The following is a 25,356-nucleotide window of genomic DNA, read 5'->3' on the forward strand; positions in this document are numbered from 1 at the left end:
TCTACATGCATATGGGTTTAGATTTGATGATCTTTTAGATTATTTTGTCATGGAAATTGCAGTTCAGGTCAGTCACGGACTGCTTGGCCCAATATTGACACTTAATGGGCTAAAATTGAAGTTCAGGTCAGTCAGACTATTTGACCCAATATTGATACTTAATGGGCTATTGTAGAGCCGAATGAAAATTGGTCTTTGATTTTTTAAATTTGAATTACCAAAAGCAGATCAATTTGCACTTTGCAGTCCGTTGGATTAAATCAGCATTCATATAAATATGATGCAATTTGTAGGAGAATTTGCCTTCTTTCTTTTTTTTTTTTAAAAAAAGAAATATATATATATAAATGAGCCTATCATCTCTTCTCTATTCATATTCAAAGAAAATCTTAAAATTGATCACTGATCTAATACCAAAATATTCAAAAGAAATCCAAATTATACACCACTTTTTTTAAAAATTAAAAATAAAAATCTGATCGATCAAATTTTCCCCTAATCTCTTGACTGATAGCTCCTAGAAATTTACCGTGAAATTTTGAAATAATATCAAAATGAAGATAGGATATGATTAGACCATAAGCTTATATAACATTAAGAATATTTGCACGAGGCCTAAGAGCATTTAGAGAATCAAGTTACTTTTTGCTTTTTTATCTAAATAAATATCACAATAAATTTTCTTATTCTTGCATGTCCTATACGATTTAAATATTATTTTAAATAAATGTTAGGAAAAAGAGAAAAGAGAAAGTATTTTTTTTTTAATTAAAATAATGGTAAGAAAAAAAAAAAAAAAAGTGCTACCATATATTATATATAACTCTCTTGGGTTTTCTATTTTAGAGTCTTTCCTTCAATTAAAAAAGAAAATTGAATTAGCTGTTCTCATTCAAACTTTTATTTCTCTGATTTAAAGTTTTAAATGGAATTTAAGCAATTTATTTTTTTCTTCTTGTTTTGTTCAAGTATTTGGTTTTATGTGATGGTTGAGGGCGCCCACGAATATTGACTTTGGTGTAGAATTAATGGATATTCTTTGTTTGGTTTACCCGACTAACAAAAGCTGACTTGATTAAAGAAAGAAAGAAAGAAAGGGAAATATGCAGGCATATTTTTTTATTATGGCAACTTACATAAAGTCCACACCCATTATAGTTTAGTTTTATGCCCAACAATCAACCCCTTTTATCATTTTCATATTGCCTATTGCGTACCACGTGAATGTCAGTCAATCAAAGTATCCTATGAGTCACCTTTTTTTTAAAGATTTTTTTAAGATTTTTTTTTTTTTTTTTTTTTTTTTTAAAAAAAATAAAAAAAAGGAAGTCTAACATATATGCATATTTAAATAGGTAGTAATAATATGTGAGGAGGGAGGAGTAATGGAATCCCTTCTAATTACTTGTCCCGATTCGACAAGCAATTGAGAGAGGCCCGGGCTCTATTAATGAGTAGATTTTGAATTGTCCGAACACTTTTTGAGTCAAATGAGTCCTATTAAAGGCTTCTTACAATTGCAATTCGACAAGAAATCCTCAAAGTGGTTAGATACATATTAGAGTATGAGTTCAAATCTTGTAATATAAATTTTTATGCCTGATTAGTGTAGCCACTCTAATTGCACAGTGGAGCTGGGCCAAATTAAAACTCAATCGGACTTGAAAGAGCGCATGCGGCTCCCAGCGACAAATGTTACTATGTTTACACCTAGGTATAATAGCCACTTTGATTCAATTTCCTGCATTTTTTTTCTTCTTACATATATATACACTTAGCATAGGGCTGCGTATCGGTTAAATCGATGACGGTAGGGGTATTTTTGCCCACCGAATCAAAAACTCGATTAACTAACAGGAATAAATTTTGACTATTTTGATTAAGTTGATTAACTCGATGGAGTAGGTTAAATGTATGTCATTTACGTCAGTTAGTCATGGGCGTTTTATATTGTGGCCAAACTTATTTTTATGGGCCAAAATGGATTGTTTTTGCTAAAAGAAAGTATTTATTGGACATGTTTTTGGGCTAAACAAGTAAGGCAAAAAACTATTAAGGGCCAAAGTCGGTTAAACAAGTCGTGCGATCAAAAATCTTAATAATTAAACGGACAAAAAATGTAATCTTGATAATTTAGACATAAAGAAAAGAAATAGCCAAAAAAAAAAACATCTTAGGTTATGTTATAAAAATTAAATAGTTGGGTTTGTGTTAAAAAAAAAAAATTAAAAAGAAGGAAGAATAATTAATAATAATATAAGAGTAAGGAGTTGGGTTTGAGTTAGAACTCCTATCTTTCTCTTCTTTGGAGGGTTATCTCCCACCAAATAAGAGTTTATTTGGTTAAAGTGAAAGTAATTATTAGGAGATATATAGTAATCAGATGAAAGTGAAAGTAAAAGGGCATGACCTACAGCTTGCTTAATTTAATTTCATTAATTTAATGTCAAAGTTCAATAAAGTTAATCTAATTTTAAACATTTTTAAAATATTGGTGGGCAATGGGGGGAGGAAGATACATGATCTTCTTTCTAAGAACCGTGTGGTCCACGTAGTTAGGCATGATCATTTTTTTGTAGCAGATTTTTTTTTTTTCTTGGTGTGGCTAAAAGTATTACAGTTTTTGCTACAAATTTTTTTTTTATAAAATGATGTGGTCATTTATGGGGCACTTATCACTTTAGTCATTATTGAAGCACATTTTTGGACGGCCAAATTGGCGATGGCTTGCTAGTAAAACTAAGAAAATAGTCACAGGAAGTTTGTCGGTCTCCAAAAAGGATTGAAGACACTCCGATGCTAAAGTCAACAAGAATTCTTTGATAAAACCGAATAGAGAACTTGGGAGATATGAGAATATGTATACTTGGGGGAGTATAGCTCTTTTAATAGACGATGCTTCTTACCCAATTTGGTAGCAGCGCCCTATTCAATGGTGCCCTAATTTAAATTGTCTTGATTGACGGAGTACGCACATACGAAGTTGGTTATATAAGGAAAAACACTATTTCCTTTAATAATCTTGCCTCTTTTGGATCTGGCTTCCTATAAGGAAATATCAGCCCTATAAGAAAGGGGATCAACTGAGTGGAACCCAGAAGGAAAAATCTCTGTGATGATCCACCACCTTCTACACAAACTCTTGACCTCTAATTTCTTATAGATTTGGCTTATTTGCCTTATTTAGGGCAACCCTATAAAGGAGATTAAAGACCTAAGTCTAAGGCACGCTTGTTATTCACTCCTCTCATTCTTTTGCTTTCTATCATTTTAAAGATTATTCTTCTAACTTAGACATCAGAGTGTCTTCCGCTAGTATTTTCCTACGAGTCACCCATGTCTATTTTTTATTTGTCTTTGCAAGTGTTTTTGGTTGGATTGCGGTAGTGCAGTCGACTATAAATAGTAGTACGTAACCCCAAACAATTTTTTTTTTAATCTCCTCTTTGCCCTTCTATTATTATCTATTTAGTTCATTGAACATAGACCAGCTAGAAACCATAAGATTAAGATTGCATTGAAATCCTATTTAATAATTAATTAGGGACGAGTGGAAATTATAATAAATATATGTAGATTGTAGATTATCTCATATGAGAGTATTGAAATAAGTAACAAATGGTTTTGTTTTTATTTTTTTGTCTCAAATGTCTCCAAGTTGACTAATGTTTAAAAATTGGATCCAGATCGGATGGGATAATCTAAAGGATTTGCAGGTAATGATCATCCCTGTATGATAATGTGCTGGTTCCACTGGACTTGTTTTATATGTTTATTTATTTATTTTAATTAAGGGTATAAGTTTGACTATCACAATAATGTTATCGGAAAACTGCAATTATAGAGAAATACAAGGATATTTTTGCAAAACCGAGGCACCTCAATTTTTTAAAAGATATTTCTCTTGATTTTATCCGTGAAAAATATTTCAAAAATGGAATCAAATCCTTCTGTGCACCTAATGTCGACATATTCCACTAAATTAATCTTTTGAGGCTTTTAGAAGGAAAAACTTATTATAAAAAAAAATCAAATATTATATATACACACATGTTTTATCTCCACTAGATCTTGAGGTAAGCAATAACAATGGGTAGTCATTTTTCTTTTACTCTTTTTTCTTGGGGAAGTTTTATCTGAGAAAAATGTTAAATATTATAATTTTATCTAAAATTGTTAACGTGACACTCATAACTAACCCTTAAATTACTACTTGTTAAATAAATAAATAAAAAATTCATTAATGGTTGGTTGTGAGTGTTACTTCAATATCGTTAGATATAATAAGAAGACAATAATTAGAATTGGTACTTTAGAGTTTTACAAAAGAGAATACCTTGGATGGGCTGTAAAAGCTCACTTTTACAGCATCATAAAAAGGTGACACATCATCTAAAACCACCAAGTACAATATAGTAAAATAGGCAAGAAAACACTAGATGTTATAAACATAAAGAAACCTATTTTCATTTATTCCCAAGTCTCTTGCTGTGTGTGGCCACCGAGGGGACCAAGCCAAGCAATCTCTGAACCTCGACCTGCGACTGGAACATCCAACTAGGAATCATATTGTGTTGATTTGCTATTGTTTTGGTTCTGGGTTTGCTAAATTTCTCACTCGCATCAGATTAATTTGTTGCAGACTTGGGAATCTTGTTGCACTGTGAGTTTGGCAATTTTTGGACTGGGTGATTGTTTGTCGTGACATTGTGGCTAGGAATAGTGGTTTTTTTGTTTGAACTTGCAGTGGGTCTTTAGAATTGTGGGTTTTGTTGTGGATAGGCTGTCGTTGGGTGAATCTTTTGAAGGAGGTGATGGGCCTTTGACTCTTTTGAAGGTGTTCTCTTTGGGTTATGAAACAATAGTAAAAATTGTTCATTTTGCATCAAACAGACCTCACCTACCTGTTGAGAGCTCCTTCAACATATCTTTTTTCTTCTGTTCTTCTTTTTTATCTTAGCATCAAACCAATTTTACAGCCCATTGAAATGGAGAAAGGCGGTGCCTGGTTGGCTTGGTGGGGTTCTGCAGATTGAATGGGAAAGGGGGTTGCCGATTGAAATGGAGAAAGTGCTTTTGATAGTGTGTTTTAGTGTTTATTGTAATTTGGTGAGATACCTGATGTGTTTATTTTTTATTGGATGCTGTAAAGACGAGATTTTGCAGCATAGTAGGGGCTCTCCTTTTTTAACTCTTAGATGAGAGCGTCTTGGGTACTCAGGTTGCACAAAAGGTTGATTTTGTGCCAGCCACTAAATGACTGACACGTCTGCTTGGAGCAAGTTAGAAAATGTTTTTGGATGCACTAGATTATCCCTTCTAATGGTAAAACCAATAGACCGTAAGTTTTCTTTCTCGTTCTTTCTCTCTTCGTTTTCTCAGTTTTCTTCGTCTACCGCCGCCCAGCTCGCCGTCGTCCAGTTCGCCGTCGTCCAGTCCACAGCCGTCCAGCTCACCCGCACCGCCCAGGAAAAGTTGAATAGAGAAATCGAGCCTCGCCGCCGTCCAGCCCAGTTCACTGCCGCTGCCCAATTCCCTGCCGCTGCCCAGCTCGCCGCGACCCAGCCCACCGAGCCCACTGCCCAGATCGCCGTCGTCTGCACCAATATCGCCACACCAGCACTGCCCATCGAACCCTGCCGCTCAGCCCACTCGCACCGCTCAGGAGTCCACTGCCCAGCTCGTCGCCGCCCAGCTCCCTGCCGCTGCCCTGCCCAGCTCGCCGCGGCCCAGCTCACCACCGCCTAGCCCACTGCCCAGATCGCCGTCTTCTGCACCAATATCGCCACACCAGCACCGCCCAGCAAACCCTGCCTCTCAGCCCACTCGCACCGCTTGATGGAAGTTCTTACTTTTTTGGATTTTTTTTTTTTTAATTTTTTTAAACTAACAAGGGATTCTAAAATAGGCCCTTAAAAAATCCTTTGTATTTAAGGGTTTCTGCAACCAGATGCTTGATGAAATTGAAAATTCTAAGTTTCACCTGCATTTTTTTTTTGGTCCAGAGCATTTGCAATTTTTTTGGTCCAGAGCACTCTAATATTTTCTTGTTGGTTGTAGAATAAATCTGCCATTTTGCTTTCATTGTTGTAAGTTGGAACAAAAAATATTGTTGAATGAAGTTCTAATTAAGGGTGTCTGCAACTAGATTCACCTGCATTTTCAATGAAGTTCTAATCTGCCCTTAAAATATCCTTTGTATTTAAGGGTGTCTGCAACTAGATTCACCTGCATTTTTATTTCTTCCAGAGCACTTGCAATTTAATAGTTGCAGAAGCACTCTGGTATTTTCTTGCTGCTTGTGGAATAAATCTGCCATTTACTTTCATTGTTGTAAGTTGGAACAAATATTGAGCAAATATTGTTGATCTCAGTCTTGAAAAATATTTAGCAAATACTGTTGGTTAGCTTAAACATTGTTGGTTATACAATAAATAAACCAGTAAGTGGTCACCATAACAGCATACAGCTTAGTGAGCTTGCATACATTCGACATTGTTAGCCATATACAGCATACAGCTTCCATACATTTTTTTATGGTCACCATAACCTCACAAAAAAGACCACTCCACACAAACCACAACTTCAAGGAATTTCATAGGGGTTGTTGTCTGCACCAATATCAATTGTGGTAGATGGAAATACAGGATCTTGAGACATGTCAAATGTAGTTGCAAAGGGATACTCCATAGTTGGCAAAGAGCACTGTATTAAAAAATAATGAAATTTAGATAATGGACAAAATATGACTTTGATAGAGGATATGTTATAATAAGAAATTACCTTTACTAGACTTTGTTGATCCATCAACTCCAAATTAGTTGACTGCATATTGTCTTTCACAACATCCCTATAGAAAATAAGATTTTAATGCAAAATAAAACACAATGCATTTTAATGTAAATTATTGTAAATCACAAAATTTATAAGAATACCTAGCTTGCTTTTGTGAAGGACAATTGGTTCTCACATGCCCGGTTTTCTTGCAAATGGAACATGCCCTTTTCTTGATTTCTTGATTTTCTTTTGGATTTTTTTGTCTCAAAGATTTAGGTTTTCCTCTACAACGAACATTTAAAGGATCTTGCAAGGTGAATCCAAGGTTTGATAGTACTTGGTTGTTCAACATGGGACCATCGGCGCTTCCTACATCACAATCATCATCCATTGCTAAAAGCTCGTGATGAAGCTTTTCTAAACCAATGCCAAGATGTTCATATTTTCGTTTTGATTGGCACCCCGCTTCTATAACTTCATAAAATTGCAACATTAAGCTATTTCTCATCAAAGTGAAAGAATTTGGCTTCTCTACTTGATTATCATCACTTGATATGCCATGTATAATGCGACTCTTGGCATTGATCATCCATCTCTCTAAAACATAATGTTGAGGAATAGTGTCCACCAAAGATTTCTTCAAAAAAATTTGAAGAATGTGCCTACATAGAATTCCAACAAATTCAAACTTATGGCATGTACAAGTAGCTTTCTTTTCAAGAACTTCAAATGCAACTTCATAAAATGGAGTTTCTTTCCCATGAAGGGTCACCCTATATATCTTCGTCCCTCCTTCTTCCCGATATTTAGATGATTTGTAATTTTGAGTGTTAAATAGCTCTTCTTGAAACATCAAAAAAGACTTTCTTGTGTAAACCTTTGCAGCCTCTGCTTCCATCTTGTAACATGTTTTTAAAATCGGTCTAGAATTTAATGCCTTCACATCTCTTTCTTTCTCTTTAAAATAACATGCATCCAAGGCTTTTTCATATTGATATACAAAGTCACACACCATTGTGCTTGAATGAACATAATCTTTAAAAAACTTATTCATGCTCTCACTTCTTTGAGTAGTAGACATGCCAGCACAAAATGTGGTTTGCAAGTAAGCCGGTATCCACTTTTCACGTCGCCTATAAATATTTTTCAACCAATCATTCTCTCCCAATTGATACTTGCTTACAATTTCATTCCATTCAGCCTCAAACTCTTCAATCGTGATTGTATTATGAATCCAATGTCGAAAATCTCCTTGGAAAGATGGATATTTATTATATATATGAGCCAAATGTTCTGGAACTTTTTGTAAAATATGCCACAAGCACAATCTATGAGTAGTATTTGATAGTACCTCTGCAATTGCCTTACCCATAGCCTTGTCATCATCTGTGATAATTGTAGAAGGAGTACGTCCAAGCATTGCTTCAAGCCATGTTTTCAACAACCATGTATATGATTCAACGGTTTCATTTATGAGCAAAGCACATCCAAACATCATTGATTGGTGATGGTGGTTAACTCCAGCAAAAGGAACAAAAGGCATCTTATAACAATTTGTCAAATAGGTAGCATCAAAAGTAACAACATCTCCAAAATATTGGTATGCAACTCGTGATCTAGCATCTGCCCAAAAACAATTGCCCATTCTTCCATTTTCATCCACTTGGATTGCATAAACAAAACCCGGATTTTTGCTTTGTTTCTCAAGAAAATAATTGTACATTTTTTGTGCATCTCCCTCTCCAAACATAAGACTTCTTCTATTCCCCAAATAATTTTGAACATCTTTAGCAATACAACCAACATTATGGTCACCACCGGATTCTTTGCTCAACACTAACATTATCTTCCTTGGAGGTACACCGGCCTCATTTAGTATATCTATAAGACTCTTTTGGGCATGTGTTACCACTCTATGTCCACGAAGTAAACTTGTGCTTCTAGGAGAAAGGAGCATATGATTATGTTCAATTACGAACTTACATACAATACATCCTAATCCCACTTTCTTCAAACCCATCATTGCTTTGCATCCTATTCTTGTTTCTGGCTTCGAATTTGTAGAGATTGTGTTTTGAGAATTTTTATAACGAAATCCTTCCCTTGAACACACATATTCTATCGCAACTAATGACTTATCATTCAATCGTCGAGAATGACTTTTCCGAATGCTAAAACCTATTCGCCTTGAATAAGCATTATAACATGCATAAACATCTTCTAATTCAACAAATTCCATATTAAGACATGGTTCTGTGGGACCATTACGCCAAGAAAAGTGGGTAGTAGATTGCTTCAAATCACATTGATCTTCTGCCATTACATTGTCAATATATCCATCTTCAATAATCTCATCACCACATGATATTATCTCAAGTTCTTTACTATTAGTATTCATTTCGGGAATCCTGCAAGATGATTTTCTTTAACCATTGAGACAAAAGAATTTCACGATAAGTTTTTACAACTAGATAAAGACTAAAGTAGGGAAAAATAATGTTGAACTTTACAAAATCATGCACAAATATGTTGAGGAATCTAAGGTTTTCTAGTTTTGTGAAAGGATCAATCTGCCATTGACCATCTTGAATGATGAATAAAGCATTTAAGAGAAGCATTCATAAGAAAATATGGGCAGCTGCGATTTAGATGTAATACTTGCAGACATCCAAAGAAATGTGAGATTAGGTGAACAAGTCTCTCTTTACAAAAATGGAGACATTATCCACAAACCTCAAAACTAAAAATTATCACTCAAAGTCATAAGCAGTAGGCTAGGCACGTCTACATAACAGAGGTTAAAAACAATTAAAAAAAAAAAAAAAGAATAGAATAAAAAAAAAAAAAAAAAAAAAGCGGCAGACCATGAACCCATTTTTATATTGTCACTCATTACAGGCAAGGAACTACTTTTCTGGCACCACCACCTCTGATCCCCGCAATCCCACAAATACAGGCAAGCAACTACTTTTCATATGGAAAGCAAAGTTCTTTGATTTACAAGAAAAGTTGTCCTTAAGGTTAACGGGAAAGACTGGGGAACAAAATGGAGAGTTAGAGAAAAAAAATATATCACTTACCGGTGGTGGAAATCTGCCTGTGTATGGCGGCAGTGGGCTGATGTATGGCGGCAGTGGGTTGAGGTGTGGCGGCAGTGGGCTGATGTGTGGCGGCAGTGGGTGGTTGATGTTTGCCTTATAAAAGAATAGGAATAACAGGGGAAAATAAGGGTTTGGGTTTAACAATAGAATGGTATAATCTAGTGCATTCAAACTTTTTTTCTAATTTGAAATAAGCTTAGTTGTCATTCATTGAGTGGTGGGCACAAAAAGTCATTTTTGTGCAACCTCCACAAAAGTGGGGGTTGCCGATTGAAATGGAGAAAGTGCTTTTGATAGTGTGTTTTAGTGTTTATTGTAATTTGGTGAGATAGCTGATGTGTTTATTTTTTATTGGATGCTGTAAAGACGAGATTTTGCAGCATAGTAGGGGCTCTCCTTTTTTAACTCTTAGATATAATGGATGGATCAGGATCTCCGACAATCCTCAAAAAATTGTCCATTAGCTTTTTCTCAAATTTTGGCCATCCAATGTCATCCAACAGCCACAATTTCGCTACGTGTTCCAACTAAAGATAAATAATAAAATATTATTTATTTAAAAAATATATATATAAATTAAAATATTAAAATATTAAAATAAAAAATAAAAAAAATTGGGGTGGCTGTACACCCCAACTGAGCATTCCGCCACCCCTCGGGGCCGGTTGGGGGTGGCGGAAGCCACCACCATGGCCCTAGGGGGTGGTTCGGCCACCACCAATGGCCAAAACCCAAAAATTAATTTTTGGGTTTTGGCCATGGGAGGTGGCCGAACCACCTCCTAAGGCCATGGGGTGGCTTCGGCCACCCCCATAGCTCAGTTGGGGTGGCCAGCCAGCCCCAATGGGGTGGCCGACCACCCCAGTTTTGTTAATTTTTAATTTTAATATTTTGTTTTATATGTTTTTTTTTTTTAAAATAAATAATATTTTATTATTTATTTTTAGTTGGGACATGTGGCGAAATTGTAGCTGTTGGATGACATTGAATGGCCAGGATTTGAGAAAAAGTTGATGGGCAGTTTTTTGAGGATTGTCGGGATCCTGATCCATAATGGATGGCCAAATTTAGAATTTGAAAAACTTAGAGAATGGATCCGAAAAAACCAGCCCAATTGAAGTCATGTCATAGCCTGTGTTCTCGTTTTAACTGGCAAAGGCAACCATATGAATGCGGTATTTTTATGTCAGGTTTCCTCGTGTGACCTTAAAGCAGCAAGTGTGTGCACGTGTTTCTTGGTCGCATGTGTATTGACATTCTGTGCTCTTGCAAGAGAGAGAGAGAGACATAGAGAGAGAGATTGCAGATAATAGAAGATAAGAGTAGCGGCAGTATATAACAAACGATATACCGTCAACGGCCACAAAATGTTTATTACACGCATGCAAACGGGTTTTTATTGAGTCGGTGAGGATCATCAATTTATTGAAGATAAAAGAGTAGAGTTGGATCTCCTTAAAAATCTTTGACATCCCCCTGAGGATTCTCCTCAAACCTTCCAATCCTGAAGTGTTTTAGCTCCACCCCTTTTGCCTCCCCTGTAAGCACAAGGTCAGCCAGTATCCTCCCCACCACTGGACCCATCTTGAACCCATGCCCCGAAAACCCACCTCCAATCACAACATCCTTCCCAAACTCTCCCCCCAAGAAATCAATCACAAAATCCTCATCAGGTGTCATGGAATACATGCACAATTGTGTGGCCACGGGCGCCTCAGAATCGACCATTCCTGATAGCTTTTCCTCAATCCATTCTTTCAAACTCTCCAACCCCATTCCCGGCCCCCATTGTCTCTTGTCCTCATCACACGAATACCCGCCATGCACCATCACCTTGATCAACCCTGGATACTCCAACGATGGTGTCCCGAATATATGTGGCTCCCCCTGGCTTCCAAAGGTCGGAAAATCCCCGCCGATTGCATACTTCTCTTCATTCCCCTCCTTAATCCTCCAATAACATACCGTGGTCTCCAACGGTTGTATAGGCAGTTCAACCTTACTCACCGTTTTAACCAACTTTCTCGTCCAAGCCCCAACCGTCACTACACATTTTTTACCCCAAAACTTTTCGCCATTGCTGGTGTAAACCCATACGCCCCCTTTGACGCCACTGTCTTTTCTAATATCTTTCACTTCCATGTAGTCCCTTAGAACAACACCCTTTTGAAACGCTAGCGCCTGGAACATAGATACTGCTTTTGTGGGCTTTATTACCCCGCCGTACTCAGTAAACACAGCAATCCAATTCTCCGGGATGTTGAACCTCCCGGAAAACTTGTCTGCCACTTGCTGGCGATCGAGAACTTCATGCGCGACAGAGTATTTATGGCAAGTGTGTATGATGCCATGTATGTTCTTGTCGTGGGAGTCTCCCATTTCCAGATGCCTGGCTTTGAAGTAGACCTTGTACCCGATTTGGGACTCAGCCTCCTCCCATAGCTTGTATGACTCGATGACCATCGGAAAGTAGTAGTCCTTCGAATAGGTTGCTCGTATGGTGCGGGACTCGCCGTGAGATGAGCCACGGTGGTGCAAGAAATCAAATTGCTCAAGTAGCAGGGTTTTTTGACCCCTTTTCGCCAGTTGGTAGGCGGTGGAGCTGCCCATGATGCCTGCACCCACCACAATCACGTCGAATTCTTGATTGGAAACTGCCATCTCTCTTTCTCTTCTCTCTCTTAGGAACAAGGACAATATTTTTGTGGGGACTTTTATGCTTGGGTTCACTTGGGTTTTAACTTCGGAATCTCTCTTGAAAAGCACCAACAAAACGTAGGGAATCTTGCCACTCCCATCCATGGTTCTTTCTCATTTTACCCTATGAATATATCCTAATGTAACAATTATATTCTAAGTTAATATAAACACGTTGTAACCATTGAATAAGTAAAGCTATCTCGTGGTTCCAACTCAACCGTTGTTTAATAAATAATATTACTAAAAGTTTTCTTCAAATTGAGTTGGAAGAACTTTTTTTAACTCAATCTATAAAAATGGCAAGTGTCTTTTCTTTAATGGCATGTAAAATACACATAATTTTTTAATCAAATCTATTCTAACTGTGTCTCTACTATTAAAAAAATATATGTTTTTCACATTTTTATAGACTTAATAATATTATTTATTAAATGGCCGTCGAATTGGAATTACAAGATAGCTTTACTTATTCAATGGTTATGACAGGTTTATATTAACTACTATATAATTGTTATATTAGGATATAGTTATTGGGTAACATGAATAAGTGTGACGTGTTATGAAAGGTAAGGAAATCAGGAAGATTTATAATAAATAAATATAATTCATTGATAATAGTTTCGGGAAACAGTAAAGCACTTGGATTTCTTTATAGAAAATAAACCAAACAGAAAATATATTACAATACAAGGTAAGTATTGGTCATATTTATATTATTGTTTTAAAAGGATTACTCAAATTATAATTGAAACTCCTTAAAATTACTTGCAAAATATAATCTCACTTAATAAAAAATAATATAAAATTTGACACTCATATATAATAATAGAGCGGTAATTTACATCACATTGACGTGCATGAACAATAACACACACCAATATTATATATATATTACTGTTTAAATAAAAATTTAATTATATTTTATAATTAAATATTGACGTGTTATATATATCACACGCCAGTCATGCATGTCGGTGTTTATATATATCACTAGCCATAATAATAATGTCATGACAATCCACTAACTTAATATAATACTAACTTTTTAAAGTGTGAAAAAATAAATGTTACATCATTATGATCTTTTCTGCCAAATAAAGTTGAAGTAATATTATACTATAAGAATATTAATTTATTAATCTTACTCTATTGATATAAAATTATAAATGAAGGAGCAACTAACATTTTAATAAAAAAAAAAAAGATCGCATCGTTCAACAAGGGATGCTCGATGTGACTAGCCATCAAGTCATCCAACTTAACTTTTTTTTTTTTTAATTCATCCAACTTAACTTTGTGTTCTCTTTTCTTTGGCCTTTTTGTAAAAGTTATCTATAAAAAAAATAATAATAATAATGTTAAATATTTTATAAATCTTTGAGCATACGCGCAAAAAAAGAATTTATAAATTTTTATCTGTTGAGCTTATATCTTCAACGACCGGAGACACCAGATTTTTAGCCAAAAATCCAGGCGGTTGTTGATAGACTTGGTAGAACATATCTTCATCTCTCTAAAGAGCCGGTGAATTTCTGACAAAAAATCAAAGAAAACACTGAAGAAAATCTTGAGTTAGACACAATAGAGTGATAGAGTTGGTAGAAATATTAAAAGCTGCTGGGTGCTGAGATCGCCCATTCCTTCCGAAGGTTCCTTCGTAAAAGATCAAAAAAATCTCTCTAAAAAAGTTTAACCATTTACATATTCAAACGGCAAAATGGTAATTTAAATATAAAAGACAAAAATATCCAGACAACTTTTTAAATTTAATAGATTTAAGAAAGGCAAATTAGTAGTTTCGCAATCTAAAGAAATGTTAAAAGACAAAAATAACCTTATCTAATTAAATCATGATAAACAAAGAGTAAGGATAAAATAGTAAATTTAAAGTGCAAAAAAAAATTTACTGTTTGAAAGATATTCCCACTTTTTATATATCTTTTAAGTAAAGATATAGAATGTCCAAGTCAACAAATAAAGTTAATTTTTCATTCAAAAAAAAAAAAAAAAAAAAAGAAAAAAACAATAGCATTTAGTGTATGCTTATAGTTTGTCACCTCTTATATAAAATGTTTTTTTGATTTGACACCGGTATCTGGAGCTTCATTCTGACTGATTCTGGGGGTGCACTGGCCATCAGTAAGAAGTTTTTCACAAATGTATCTCGGTTAATTTAAGGAGTGAACCCCTAGTCCAATGTCCCCAAAAAATAGTTTGCACTCAGTAGGTTTTGAACCTAAGACCTTGAAGAGCATACTCAAGTCCCAGGCTGTCCAACTACTGAGACAACCCCTTTATAATCTATTATAGTCTCTCATATTAGAAATTGTATTAATTGAAGTATTAAGGGAAAAAAAAAAATCACGTAAAATTAATTTTTTTTTCTTTCTTTCTAATTGAATAAGGAAAAATGGTTATAAGAGACGATTGTTCCCGCTCCTAATTCGAAAGAAATAGTGACTATTGTAAGAATTCATTATATATTAAATGCTAATTAACAATAATATTAGCAGCGGAAATAGTTTAATATATATGTACCTCCGGCCATTGCTTTGCTTAAGTGACTTGAAGAACAACTCCACAGCAACCAAACTAAAAAAAAAAAAAAAAAAACTAATAATATTGAGAGGTTCTTCTGACCTATGCCTACCAGTGAGTGCCAATTGATGGAATACACATGCCTTATTTATAGGTAGGTCAGGGGACCCTCAATTAGAGCTGTCACCTTAATTATTCCTCCCATCAAGGAATAAAAATCAAATCAATACAGCTAATTGATTCCACAAAAATAAAATCTTTAATTAAATCAAATACTTGTTCTACAAGAATTAAATCAGTGCTTTAATTCAGAATATTTGATTGGAATCAAATACTTGTTCCACAAGAATTAAATCAGTAATTTAATTCAGAATATTTGATTTACACGATAAGCTTTAATTGGAATAAACTATTGAACACCGTAATTTTATAATTACAATAATATATGTGATATAAAGTGACATACTTTTTGGATTCTCATGTCTTAATCTCTCATCTTCTTGAACACACATGATCAGAAGTTCCTTAATTAATCAGTTATCCTTATGTGTGCCACAAGATATTTGGAAAAATATCATATTTAGATGAGAGAATAAAATTGACCATAATGACTCAAAAACTCAACCTTTAGGGACTTTATAATGAGCTATTATGTCCTTCATTTCCATAATGTGCTCAAACACATTTTGAAACTGTAAAAGGTTTTACTTTAAAGCTTTTCTATTAGGGTGCAGGCCAAAGCCTTATTGGAACTCACTAAATGTTCCTCAATGACCTTTCTTTGGCCCTAAAACACTAAGGAATAAAACCCTAATACTTTCCTTGATATGAGATTTCATGAACGTTGAAACTTAAGCGATTTAAATCACTACAATCGTTCATGTTTAATAATCTCATGTGGCGTACTTGTTTCCGTGGGAGAAGGTGATTCGTCCACACGAAACGCCAATTCAGTCTCCAAACACCCCAAAGTGAAAAACACATTTTTCTTTTCAGTCAGGAAAAATTACCACTAGGAGTTATTGGAACATAAAATACTAATAATTAAAGCAGTAGGAATACATCCAGTGACCAAGAAAAAATTATATACTTTAATGCTATGAAATAACCTTATTTAAATTAACCAATGTTAATTTAATAGTAAATTTCAACCTACTTGTGGGCAAAGGTGCATCACGCATGAAATATACTCTTTATTAATAAGACTAATAAATTTAGCATTAATAAATAAAATTTTCCGTACCTGTGGGCCTAAGAGAAATTTTATTTTCAATGTTAAATTTACTATCTTATTCTAATTAACTCATAAAAATAAAAACGTCCCTGTGGGGATTGGCAAATTAAATTTATGAATTAATTACAACACGATGTTAATTTTCTTTATGAAGTTCATATATATAATCTTGATGCAATTATCATTATAAAATCGGGATGCTGTGGCTCTCCCAAAAATTATTATGACAATTACGACTTCATTAACATCGAATTTATTTAAATTAGCCAATGCTAATTTAATAGTAAATTTTAACCTACCTGTGGGCAAAGGTTGCATCACGCATGAAATTTACTCTTTAATATGACTAATAAATTTAATAAATAAAATTCTCCGTACCTGTGGGCCTAAGAGAAATTTTATTTTTAAAGTTAAATTTATTATCTTATTCTAATTAAATCATAAAAATAATAACGTCCCTGTGGGGATTAGTAATTAAATTTATGAATTAATTACAACAGGATGTTAATTTCCCTTATGAAGTTCACATATATGATCTTGATGCAATTATCATTATAAAATTGGGATGCTGTGACTCTCCCAAAATTATTATGATAATCACTACTTCATTAACATCCAATAACTGTATAGATGCCACAAATAAAATTCCCAAGAATAAAAGACAAAACCATCATGTTAGTGGGTAAACAGTATTTTTTCAAAGTACAGCCGGATAGTGTCCCAGATAAGTGAGGGGGCGCACAACGGCATACTTAAGTCCCAAGACTTACCTTGCCAGAGCTTTCCGATTGCAATTTTGGATAGTACCATAAACATTCACCAACACATGAGGCTTAGTTAATTATTCTCAGGTCCAGGCATCAAACAATTTATATTTAAACAATTAAAAGAATAAATATATCCTTAAGTTCATGCATTAATGAAACAATAATTTAATACTTAACAATTTAAATCATAAGATAAATAAAAATGTAACATTAAATCATCTTAAACTGAATAGCCTAATGGTCTTGAAGTGACCTTAGGCTCTTTATTCCTCAAGAACCCAAGTTCTAAACCCAATGAGCCCCCTTTTTTTTTTTTTTTTTTTTTAACTGAATGGGCTGTCGGGTTGGGCTTCCTTATTGGGTCAGCCTTTGGTTTCTGTATTGGGTTGGCCCAATCGGGTTAGCCCACTTAATAAACCAAGTTTTTATTTATTTATTTATTTATTTTTTTAAACTGAATTGGGCTTGGGTTAAAATGAACCCATACCCAGAGGCCCAAAAGCTCTTGACCTGGTTCCTTATGGGTTAGAAACCCTACCCGGAAAACTTAATCTCAACCCGGAATTACCCTAGCCCTTGCGCCGCCGCCGCCTCACCTTCCCCATTTTCCGGTCACGGGCGCCGGTCCCTTAATGAGCCGGCCAAAAACAGCAGGCACCCCGTGTGGGGCTGCCGGCCGTTTTTTTTTTTTTTTTGTGGGTAGCCCGGTGATTTGGCCACCGTTCCGGCTAGAAATGGGCACCCCGTGTGGGCGCCGTTTCTGCCCATCACAGGCGGCCCCTTATGGGGCTTCCTCCGTCAACAGCACACCTTATGCGGCCAACGCCACTGCTGTGGGAGGGGGAATACTGGTGCTGCAGGTTGAAAAAAAAAAAAAAAAACGGTGCTGAAATGGGAAAAGATTGGCACTGCAGGTGGGGGCGTTTCTGTAGCTTGTCTCCAGTAAATTCTCATCGAAAGAGACCCAGAGGAAGGTGAAGGACCAAGGGTCCTGATCACCCATTGGCCCCACATAATTTTGTTTTAAGAAACAATACCACATGAGCAATTTTGTCAAAACAAATAAAACATATATGTACACGTGGGTTTCATGGTGGTTGAGAACAAATGGTTCTCAGTTTCAATAAGCGTGGGTTGAGTTTTGTTTCGATAATCACAAAATAAAACAAAATAAAATATTATCGAAACAAAAAATAAAATATCAACAATAGACATATTAAAACTAGACTAAGCAAATATGGCCTGGAAAAGGCTCTGATACCACATGTAAGAATTCATTATATATTAAATGCTAATTAACAATAATATTAGCAGCGGAAATAGTTTAATATATATGTACCTCCGGCCATTGCTTTGCTTAAGTGACTTGAAGAACAACTCCACAGCAACCAAACTAAAAAAAAAAAAAAAAACTAATAATATTGAGAGGTTCTTCTGACCTATGCCTACCAGTGAGTGCCAATTGATGGAATACACAGGCCTTATTTATAGGTAGGTCATGGGACCCTCAATTAGAGCTGTCACCTTAATTATTCCTCCCATCAAGGAATAAAAATCAAATCAATACAACTAATTGATTCCACAAAAATAAAATCTTTAATTAAATCAAATACTTGTTCCACAAGAATTAAATCAGTGCTTTAATTCAGAATATTTGATTGGAATCAAATACTTGTTCCACAAGAATTAAATCAGTAATTTAATTCAGAATATTTGATTTACACGATAAGTTTTAATTGGAATAAACTATTGAACACCGTAATTTTATAATTACAATAATATATGTGACATAAAGGGACATACTTTAAATGGAATTTCTTACAACTATGTGATCCTAAAACCGAAAAATGGGTGAACTCCCAACAACATACTCAAAATAAACTAAAACAATGTAGAAATAATTGCAATGGGTAAGAAATACGTCAAACGAGTGATCCGATCCTTTCAAGAGACCGTGTAAGACAGTTATAGAAGCCAAATGAGCACAGAGTAAGGCGAACCTATATGAATTTTCACTTGAAAATAGTAACAGCTATCTAAAAGAAGCTGAAGCTGAAGATGTATTGTCATAGTCTAATACAAGGATTGAAGAAGAGAGAAGATCCGCTACTAAAGCGGCTACAAAAGTTTACACCGATAAAAAACAAAACACAATAAAGTGGGGAGACAATAACCCACAAAACAAACAAGCAACAAAATACAATATAACTACAAAACACAAGGAAGATAAATAATAATAATAATAATAATTAAAAAAAAAAAAAAAACCCACGTAAAATTAAGTTGGTATGAAGGAAAATTAGTGGAAGAAAGAAGGCATTTTGGCATGTAGGGCAAAGGAGGAGATTCAAGTCCATACGAAGGAAACATCATGGTGAGGTCGAGTTGTACGTACAAGCGCCAGTTGTATTGTAGTCATCACACTTTGTACGGTCAGGATGAAAGCTATAAATCAAAGGGCCCACTGGCCCGGCCCAATATTTTCCAAACGCATGAATGAATCATGATGTTATAAAAAGAACCCCTAGTGTGATTGGCAAAAGGCTTGAAAAAAGAAGTGTATTAGAATTATAGAAGATTTGATTGATGTGAGAAAAAAAAATAAAAATATTAGAGTTGATTTTGAGAGAAATTTTTTGGGTTTTTGAGTCTGATCTGGTCCATTCATTTGCCAAACACACTCGGGCCCTTTCTACTTATCTTCCAAACGCACGGGACCACAATTTACATTAAGGTCTTGTTTGGTGCGGATACTAGATTTTAGAAATTGAAAGGTTATTTTTATAAAATAATTATTTTTTTTCATTTGATAAGGATCTATTCTTAGGAGTTATTTCTATGGAAATAAATATTCTTACGAAGAGAAATAACTATTCCTTAAAGAATAGACAACATTTTTCAAAAATTGACATTCTTGCCACATTTTTAATATTAGGAGAAACTTCACAAAATTTCTCTTAAATTTTCATGTGTTTTGAAATTACATCTTTAATGTTTAAAAACTCTCAATTTAGGTATCAAACTTTTAATTTTTTACAATGTCTCCATATTTTGGAATATTGGGTAAAATCTTGTCAAAATTTTCAAAATAGCCCTATTTTTAATAAAAAAAATTAAAAAAATTTGCAAAGATTCGGGCATTAGTACTTACACAAAGCTTTTTTTGCCCTTTTTTTACTGTTCACGCTACTTTTCTTGAAAAAAATTAACATAAAAATATTCACTTTTTTCATTTTTTATATCACATAATTTACTTTTTATTACTATTTAAATAAAAATCATTAAAAAAAATACAATTTTTTCACTTTTCAATACCAAAAATTTAAAATTTTATACCACATTAATCTACATCCGCTACAGCTACAGTATCTCAGACAAAAATAATTTGCCAAACGGACTCAAGTCACTTGCTGCATCAAGATTGTGCCAAGATTTCCAAGACATGATTGATGGCCTTTGGTAGGCACACCCATTTGTTTTTGTTTTTGGTCTTGTTTTGTTTTAAAAATTTATCTACATTAGTAAGCTAAAGCCATCCATCTTTTTATACACAATCTGGCAGGGTTTCATGTGATCGTTATATTGCTATTGTCGATTTCTTTGTTGATTTTGTAATATATAGTATTTAATTCTTTATATATATATATATATATATATATATACTGTAAAAATTGTTACTTCCAAGTATTTATATTTGTATTATGGCACATAAGAAGATAGTAATTAGAATTGTTACTTTAGAGTTTTACAAAATAGATGCATAGCACGTGTTAATCTAATTTGAAATAGTAGCTAGAACCTTCAAGATGATGAAAGAGAGGGCATAGGATGGATCGGCAATTCTTTGGCCATTCCATATATATCCAATGACCCTCAACATTCCATGTCAACACACATTTAAAGCTATCTATCCACCATCAAATCAAATGATTTGTGTTATATCATTATTTTTTCTAACTGCTCTTTTAAATTAATCATTGAATTTGTACATTATAAGTCAATGATAGGTTTCATAAATTTAATAATTAATTTATTAAAAAATATAAAAATATATCAAATTAATAATTTTTTTGGTACTTAAGTTTTAAAGTTTTTTAATTTTTCTCCTTAAGTTTTAAAACATGAGAAAATTAATACTTCAGATTTTAGAAAAGACCAAATCACCACATTCAGTTTGAAAAATTCTGAGGGTAGCCGGCCACCCTAAGTTTGACCTTGGGAGTGACTACCAAAAAGGGGTGGCCGAAACCACCCCATAGCTTTTGGGGGTGGCTCAGCCACCTCCAGACCGGCCTTGGGAGTGGCTCAACCACCCTCATAGGATTTTTTAAATTGGAGGTAGTAATTCAGTCTTTTTCAAAATCTGAGATACTAATTTTGTCATGTTTTAAAACCTAAAAAAAAAAAAAAAAAATTAAAAAAACCTCAAAATTCAAATAAAATTATTAACCCAAAAATATAAACAAATTACTAACACCCTTAGAATGTCATCTAAATTCTAAGCATACAAATTAATAATCCTCTCCAGAGAAATCATCATCCATTAATTCGTTGACAGTAAGATGATGAAATACCAAAGTGGGTGGCATGGGGAAAACCACCCCAATTGAAGTCATTTCATAGCCTGTGAACCATACGAGTGTGGTCTTTTTTTTTCTGTCTGGTTTCCTTGTGGGACCTTAAAGCAGCAAGTGCACATTTGTTTCTTGTACGTATGCACTACTGAAATTGTCGGGAATTAGAATTCTCAACAATTTTTTTAAATTGTATTTTAAAATGACGAAATTTTGGTTATTTTTTAGCATTAAAATGCTTAAAAAAAATGCTATTTATTAAAAATGTGGTATATTATAATTGAAAATTGAGTATGTTTTTATCAAGTTCTTATTCTCTATGTTGTAAAAAAATTTTAGACAAAAAATTATTTTTTAATTTTATGAATAAAAAAAGTCTTTATAAAAGTAGAAGGAGAGTCTTTTAAAAGGAAAATTCTTTTTTATTACCTATATTAACAAGCTACATTTTTAATAAGTAATATTTTCAAGCTATAGTATAAATTACGTAATTTTAAAATTTTAAAGAAATAGTATGGAATACTGATCCATTGTCTGTGCTCTTGCATGAGAATGAGAGATAGAGAGAGGGGAAATAGCGATTGCAGATAGAAGATAAGAGTTGCTCCAGCGTAATAAAAGATAAGACGTCAACGGCCACAAAATGTTTGTTACAAACACATGCAAACGGGTTTTTATTGAATCGGATCATCAATTTATTGAGGATAAAAGAGTAGAGTTGAATCTCCTTAAAAATCTTTGACATTCCCAAGACGATTCTCCTCAAACCTTTGAATCCTGAAGTGTTTTAGCTCCACCCCTTTTGCCTCCCCAGTAAGCACAAGGTCAGCCAGTATCCTCCCCACCACCGGACCCATCTTGAATCCATGCCCCGAAAACCCACCTCCCATCACAACATCCTTCCCAAACTCCCCGCCCAAGAAATCAATCACAAAATCCTCATCAGGTGTCATCGAATACATGCACAATTGAGTGGCTACCGGCGCCCCAGAATCAACCAACCCTGACATTCTCTCCTCAACCTTTCCTTTCAAACTCCCCAACCCCATTCCCGGCCCCCATGGCCTCTTGTCCTCATCACACGGATACCCGCCGTGCACGGCCACCTTGATCAACCCCGGATACTCCAACGACGGCGTCCCGTATATATATGGCTCCCCGTAGCATGCAAACGTTGGAAAATCCCCCCCGATTGCATACTTCTCTTCATTCCCTTCCTTAATCCTCCAATAACACACTGTCGTCTCCAATGGTTGTATAGGCAGCTCAACCCCGCTTACCCTCTTAACCAACTTTCTCGTCCAAGCCCCGACCGTCACCACGCATTTTTTACCCCAAAACTTTTCTCCATTGCTGGTGTAAACCCACACTCCCCCTTTGATGCCGTTGTCTTTTTTAATATCTTTTACTTCCGTACAGTCTCTCAGAACAGCACCCCTTTGAAATGCTAGCGCTTGGAACATGGACACTGCCTTTGTGGGCTTTATAACCCCACCATACTCGGTAAACACGGCAATCCAATTCTCAGGAATGTCGAACCTCCCAGAAAACTTGTCTGCCACTTGGCGGCGGTCGAGAACTTCATGCAAGACGGAGTGTTTGTGGCAAGTTTGTATGATGCCACGTATATTCTTGTCGTGGGAGTCCCCCATGTCGAGATGTCCGGCCTTGAAGTAGACCTTGTACCCGATTTGAGACTCAGCCTCCTCCCAAAGCTTGTATGACTCGATCACCATCGGAAAGTAGTATTCCTCCGGATAGGTTGCACGTATGGTGCGGGACTCGCCGTGAGATGAGCCCCGGTGGTGCAAGAAATCAAATTGCTCGAGTAGGAGGGTTTTTTGGCCCCTTTTCGCAAGTTGGTAGGCGGTGGAGCTGCCCATGATGCCTGCACCCACCACAATCACGTCAAATTCTTCGCCGGAAAGAGCCATCTCTCTCTTTCTCTTCTCTCTATCTCTCTTGGGAACAAAGGACAGAATATCTTTGAGGGGACTTTCTGTTTGGGTTCACGTGGTGTTTAATGTGGGAATCTTTCTTGAAAAGCACCAAACCATCTATGTTTCTTAATCTCTCATCTCTCTCTCTCTCTCTCCATTGTCTCTATATCTCTATCTCTCTCTTGGGAACAAGGACAAAATGTCTTTGAGGGGACTTTTCGGCTTGGGTTCATCTCTCCTAAAAGGACCAACAAAAAGGTGGAAAATTTCGCTACTGCCATCCATGCATCTTCTTTAACTATGTTAAAAAATTAAAAAATTAAAATCAATCTTTACTGTCACGTTATTTTAATTATATAATAACAATTATATTCAAGTTAATATAAACACATTTACTAACCATGGACGTAAGATTCTATGCTTGAACCACTTAAATTTCTCTCACTTCTTATTAGTAATTTATTTTTTATTTTTTATATTTTAATATACTTCGTGTTAAGGAGAACTTTACAATCCCGTTAAACTAAGGCATCAAATCAAAGAAAAAATATATTACAATACAGAAAAAGCATTACTCATATTTATGTTATTATTTGAATAAAATTAGTCAAATTATAATTACAACTCCTTCAAATTATTTATAAAATTTAATTCCACTTAGTAAAAAAACTAATATAAAATTTGACACACATAGATAATGTCATCACAATCCACTAACTTTCTAAAGTGTGACAAAATAAATGTTAGTTGTTACATCATTATTATCTTTTCTGCCAAATAAAGTTGAACTAATATTATACAATAAGAATATTAATTTATTAATCTTACACTATTGATATAAATTAAGGAGCAACTAACACTTTAATAATATTTATATAAAAAAGAATCGATATATCATGGAGAAGGATCCTCTCCATTTCAAAGGATATAGAGAGGATCCGGTCCTCCTTTCTACAATAATAGAATAATTAAAAAAATATAAAATGGTCATCTACCCTTGTAAAATATGCGATTAAGAAATGGAGAGGATCTGGGTCCTCGTTCAACACGGTATATATGCTTGATGTGACTTGCCATTAAGTCATCCAACTAAACTTTGTGTTCTCTTTTCTTTCCTTTTCTCTAGCCGTGTTTTTTTTTTTTTTTTTTTTTTTCATTATTATTATTTTATAAGCTTTTATGAAAAACATCTTGCCACGTTTAAGACCTAAGAGACGTGTTTGGTAAATTAGTTTTTGGATACAGTAAAGTTGACTTCGATTAGTTTTTTTTTTTTTTTTAATGGAAAAGTTTTTAAATCGTCTTTGAATCGTCTTTGTTTATAGAAGTGGTAAGTCTTTGTTCTTCTTTTGCATTTCCTTGCAATCTAAAATTTTCTCATTCAACACTTTAAAAAATTAGTCATTGGATAAACATTTGGTTCCAATTGTAAATAACATGCAGCCGTCTTCCTTTAAAACTTTTTATCTTGTATGTCGTTAGTTTGATATTTGATGTAAAACTTGATAGTGAGTGTTTTGTCCAATGTCCATTCAAATCAATCTATAAAAGTAGAATCCAACTTTTACACAAACTAGTAGACTAGAAGGATTTTTATCTTTCCTTATATTTGGACAATGAATAGAATATACATCGAATTTACCCATGTCAACAAATAACGTTAATTTTTCATAAACCACTAAAAAAATAATTTTTTTAAAAAAAAATTGAAATTTTACGTAAAAT

The 25,356-nt window shown here is 34.5% G+C and overlaps 2 protein-coding genes and 1 pseudogene across 2 annotated transcripts; all 3 read right to left on the bottom strand.

Annotated features, from left to right (window-relative positions):
* Window positions 1-6,585: 6,585 nt before the first annotated feature.
* Window positions 6,586-9,037, bottom strand: LOC132185384 (protein FAR1-RELATED SEQUENCE 5-like). Its single transcript, XM_059599164.2, has 3 exons — window positions 6,936-9,037; window positions 6,784-6,850; window positions 6,586-6,705 (listed from the first exon to the last, which is right to left on the bottom strand). Exons 1-3 carry the CDS (start codon window positions 9,014-9,016, stop codon window positions 6,586-6,588), a joined length of 2,268 nt encoding a protein of 755 aa, XP_059455147.2. The 5' UTR covers window positions 9,017-9,037.
* A 2,296-nt stretch (window positions 9,038-11,333) lies between these two features.
* On the bottom strand, window positions 11,334-12,680 carry LOC132190829 (putative sarcosine oxidase pseudogene; annotated as a pseudogene).
* A 9,601-nt stretch (window positions 12,681-22,281) lies between these two features.
* On the bottom strand, window positions 22,282-23,807 carry LOC132190092 (putative sarcosine oxidase). Its single transcript, XM_059604975.2, has one exon. It carries the CDS (start codon window positions 23,623-23,625, stop codon window positions 22,420-22,422), a length of 1,206 nt encoding a protein of 401 aa, XP_059460958.2. The 5' UTR covers window positions 23,626-23,807; the 3' UTR covers window positions 22,282-22,419.
* Window positions 23,808-25,356: the final 1,549 nt, after the last annotated feature.

Source organism: Corylus avellana, chromosome 9 (assembly GCF_965113065.1).
Source record: "Corylus avellana chromosome 9, dhCorAvel1.hap1.2, whole genome shotgun sequence".
NCBI classification, from domain to species: Eukaryota; Viridiplantae; Streptophyta; class Magnoliopsida; order Fagales; family Betulaceae; genus Corylus; species Corylus avellana.

Excerpts from the sequence above, each read along its gene's own strand:
- LOC132185384 (XM_059599164.2), bottom strand. The coding sequence starts at position 9,016 with ATGGAATTTGTTGAATTAGAAGATGTTTATGCATGTTATAATGCTTAT. Across the intron at positions 6,851-6,935 it reads CCTTCACAAAAGCAAGCTAG|GGATGTTGTGAAAGACAATA; the intron begins GTATTCTTATAA and ends TATTTTCTATAG. Across the intron at positions 6,706-6,783 it reads ATCAACAAAGTCTAGTAAAG|TGCTCTTTGCCAACTATGGA; the intron begins GTAATTTCTTAT and ends TTTTTAATACAG.
- LOC132190092 (XM_059604975.2), bottom strand. The coding sequence starts at position 23,625 with ATGGCTCTTTCCGGCGAAGAATTTGACGTGATTGTGGTGGGTGCAGGC.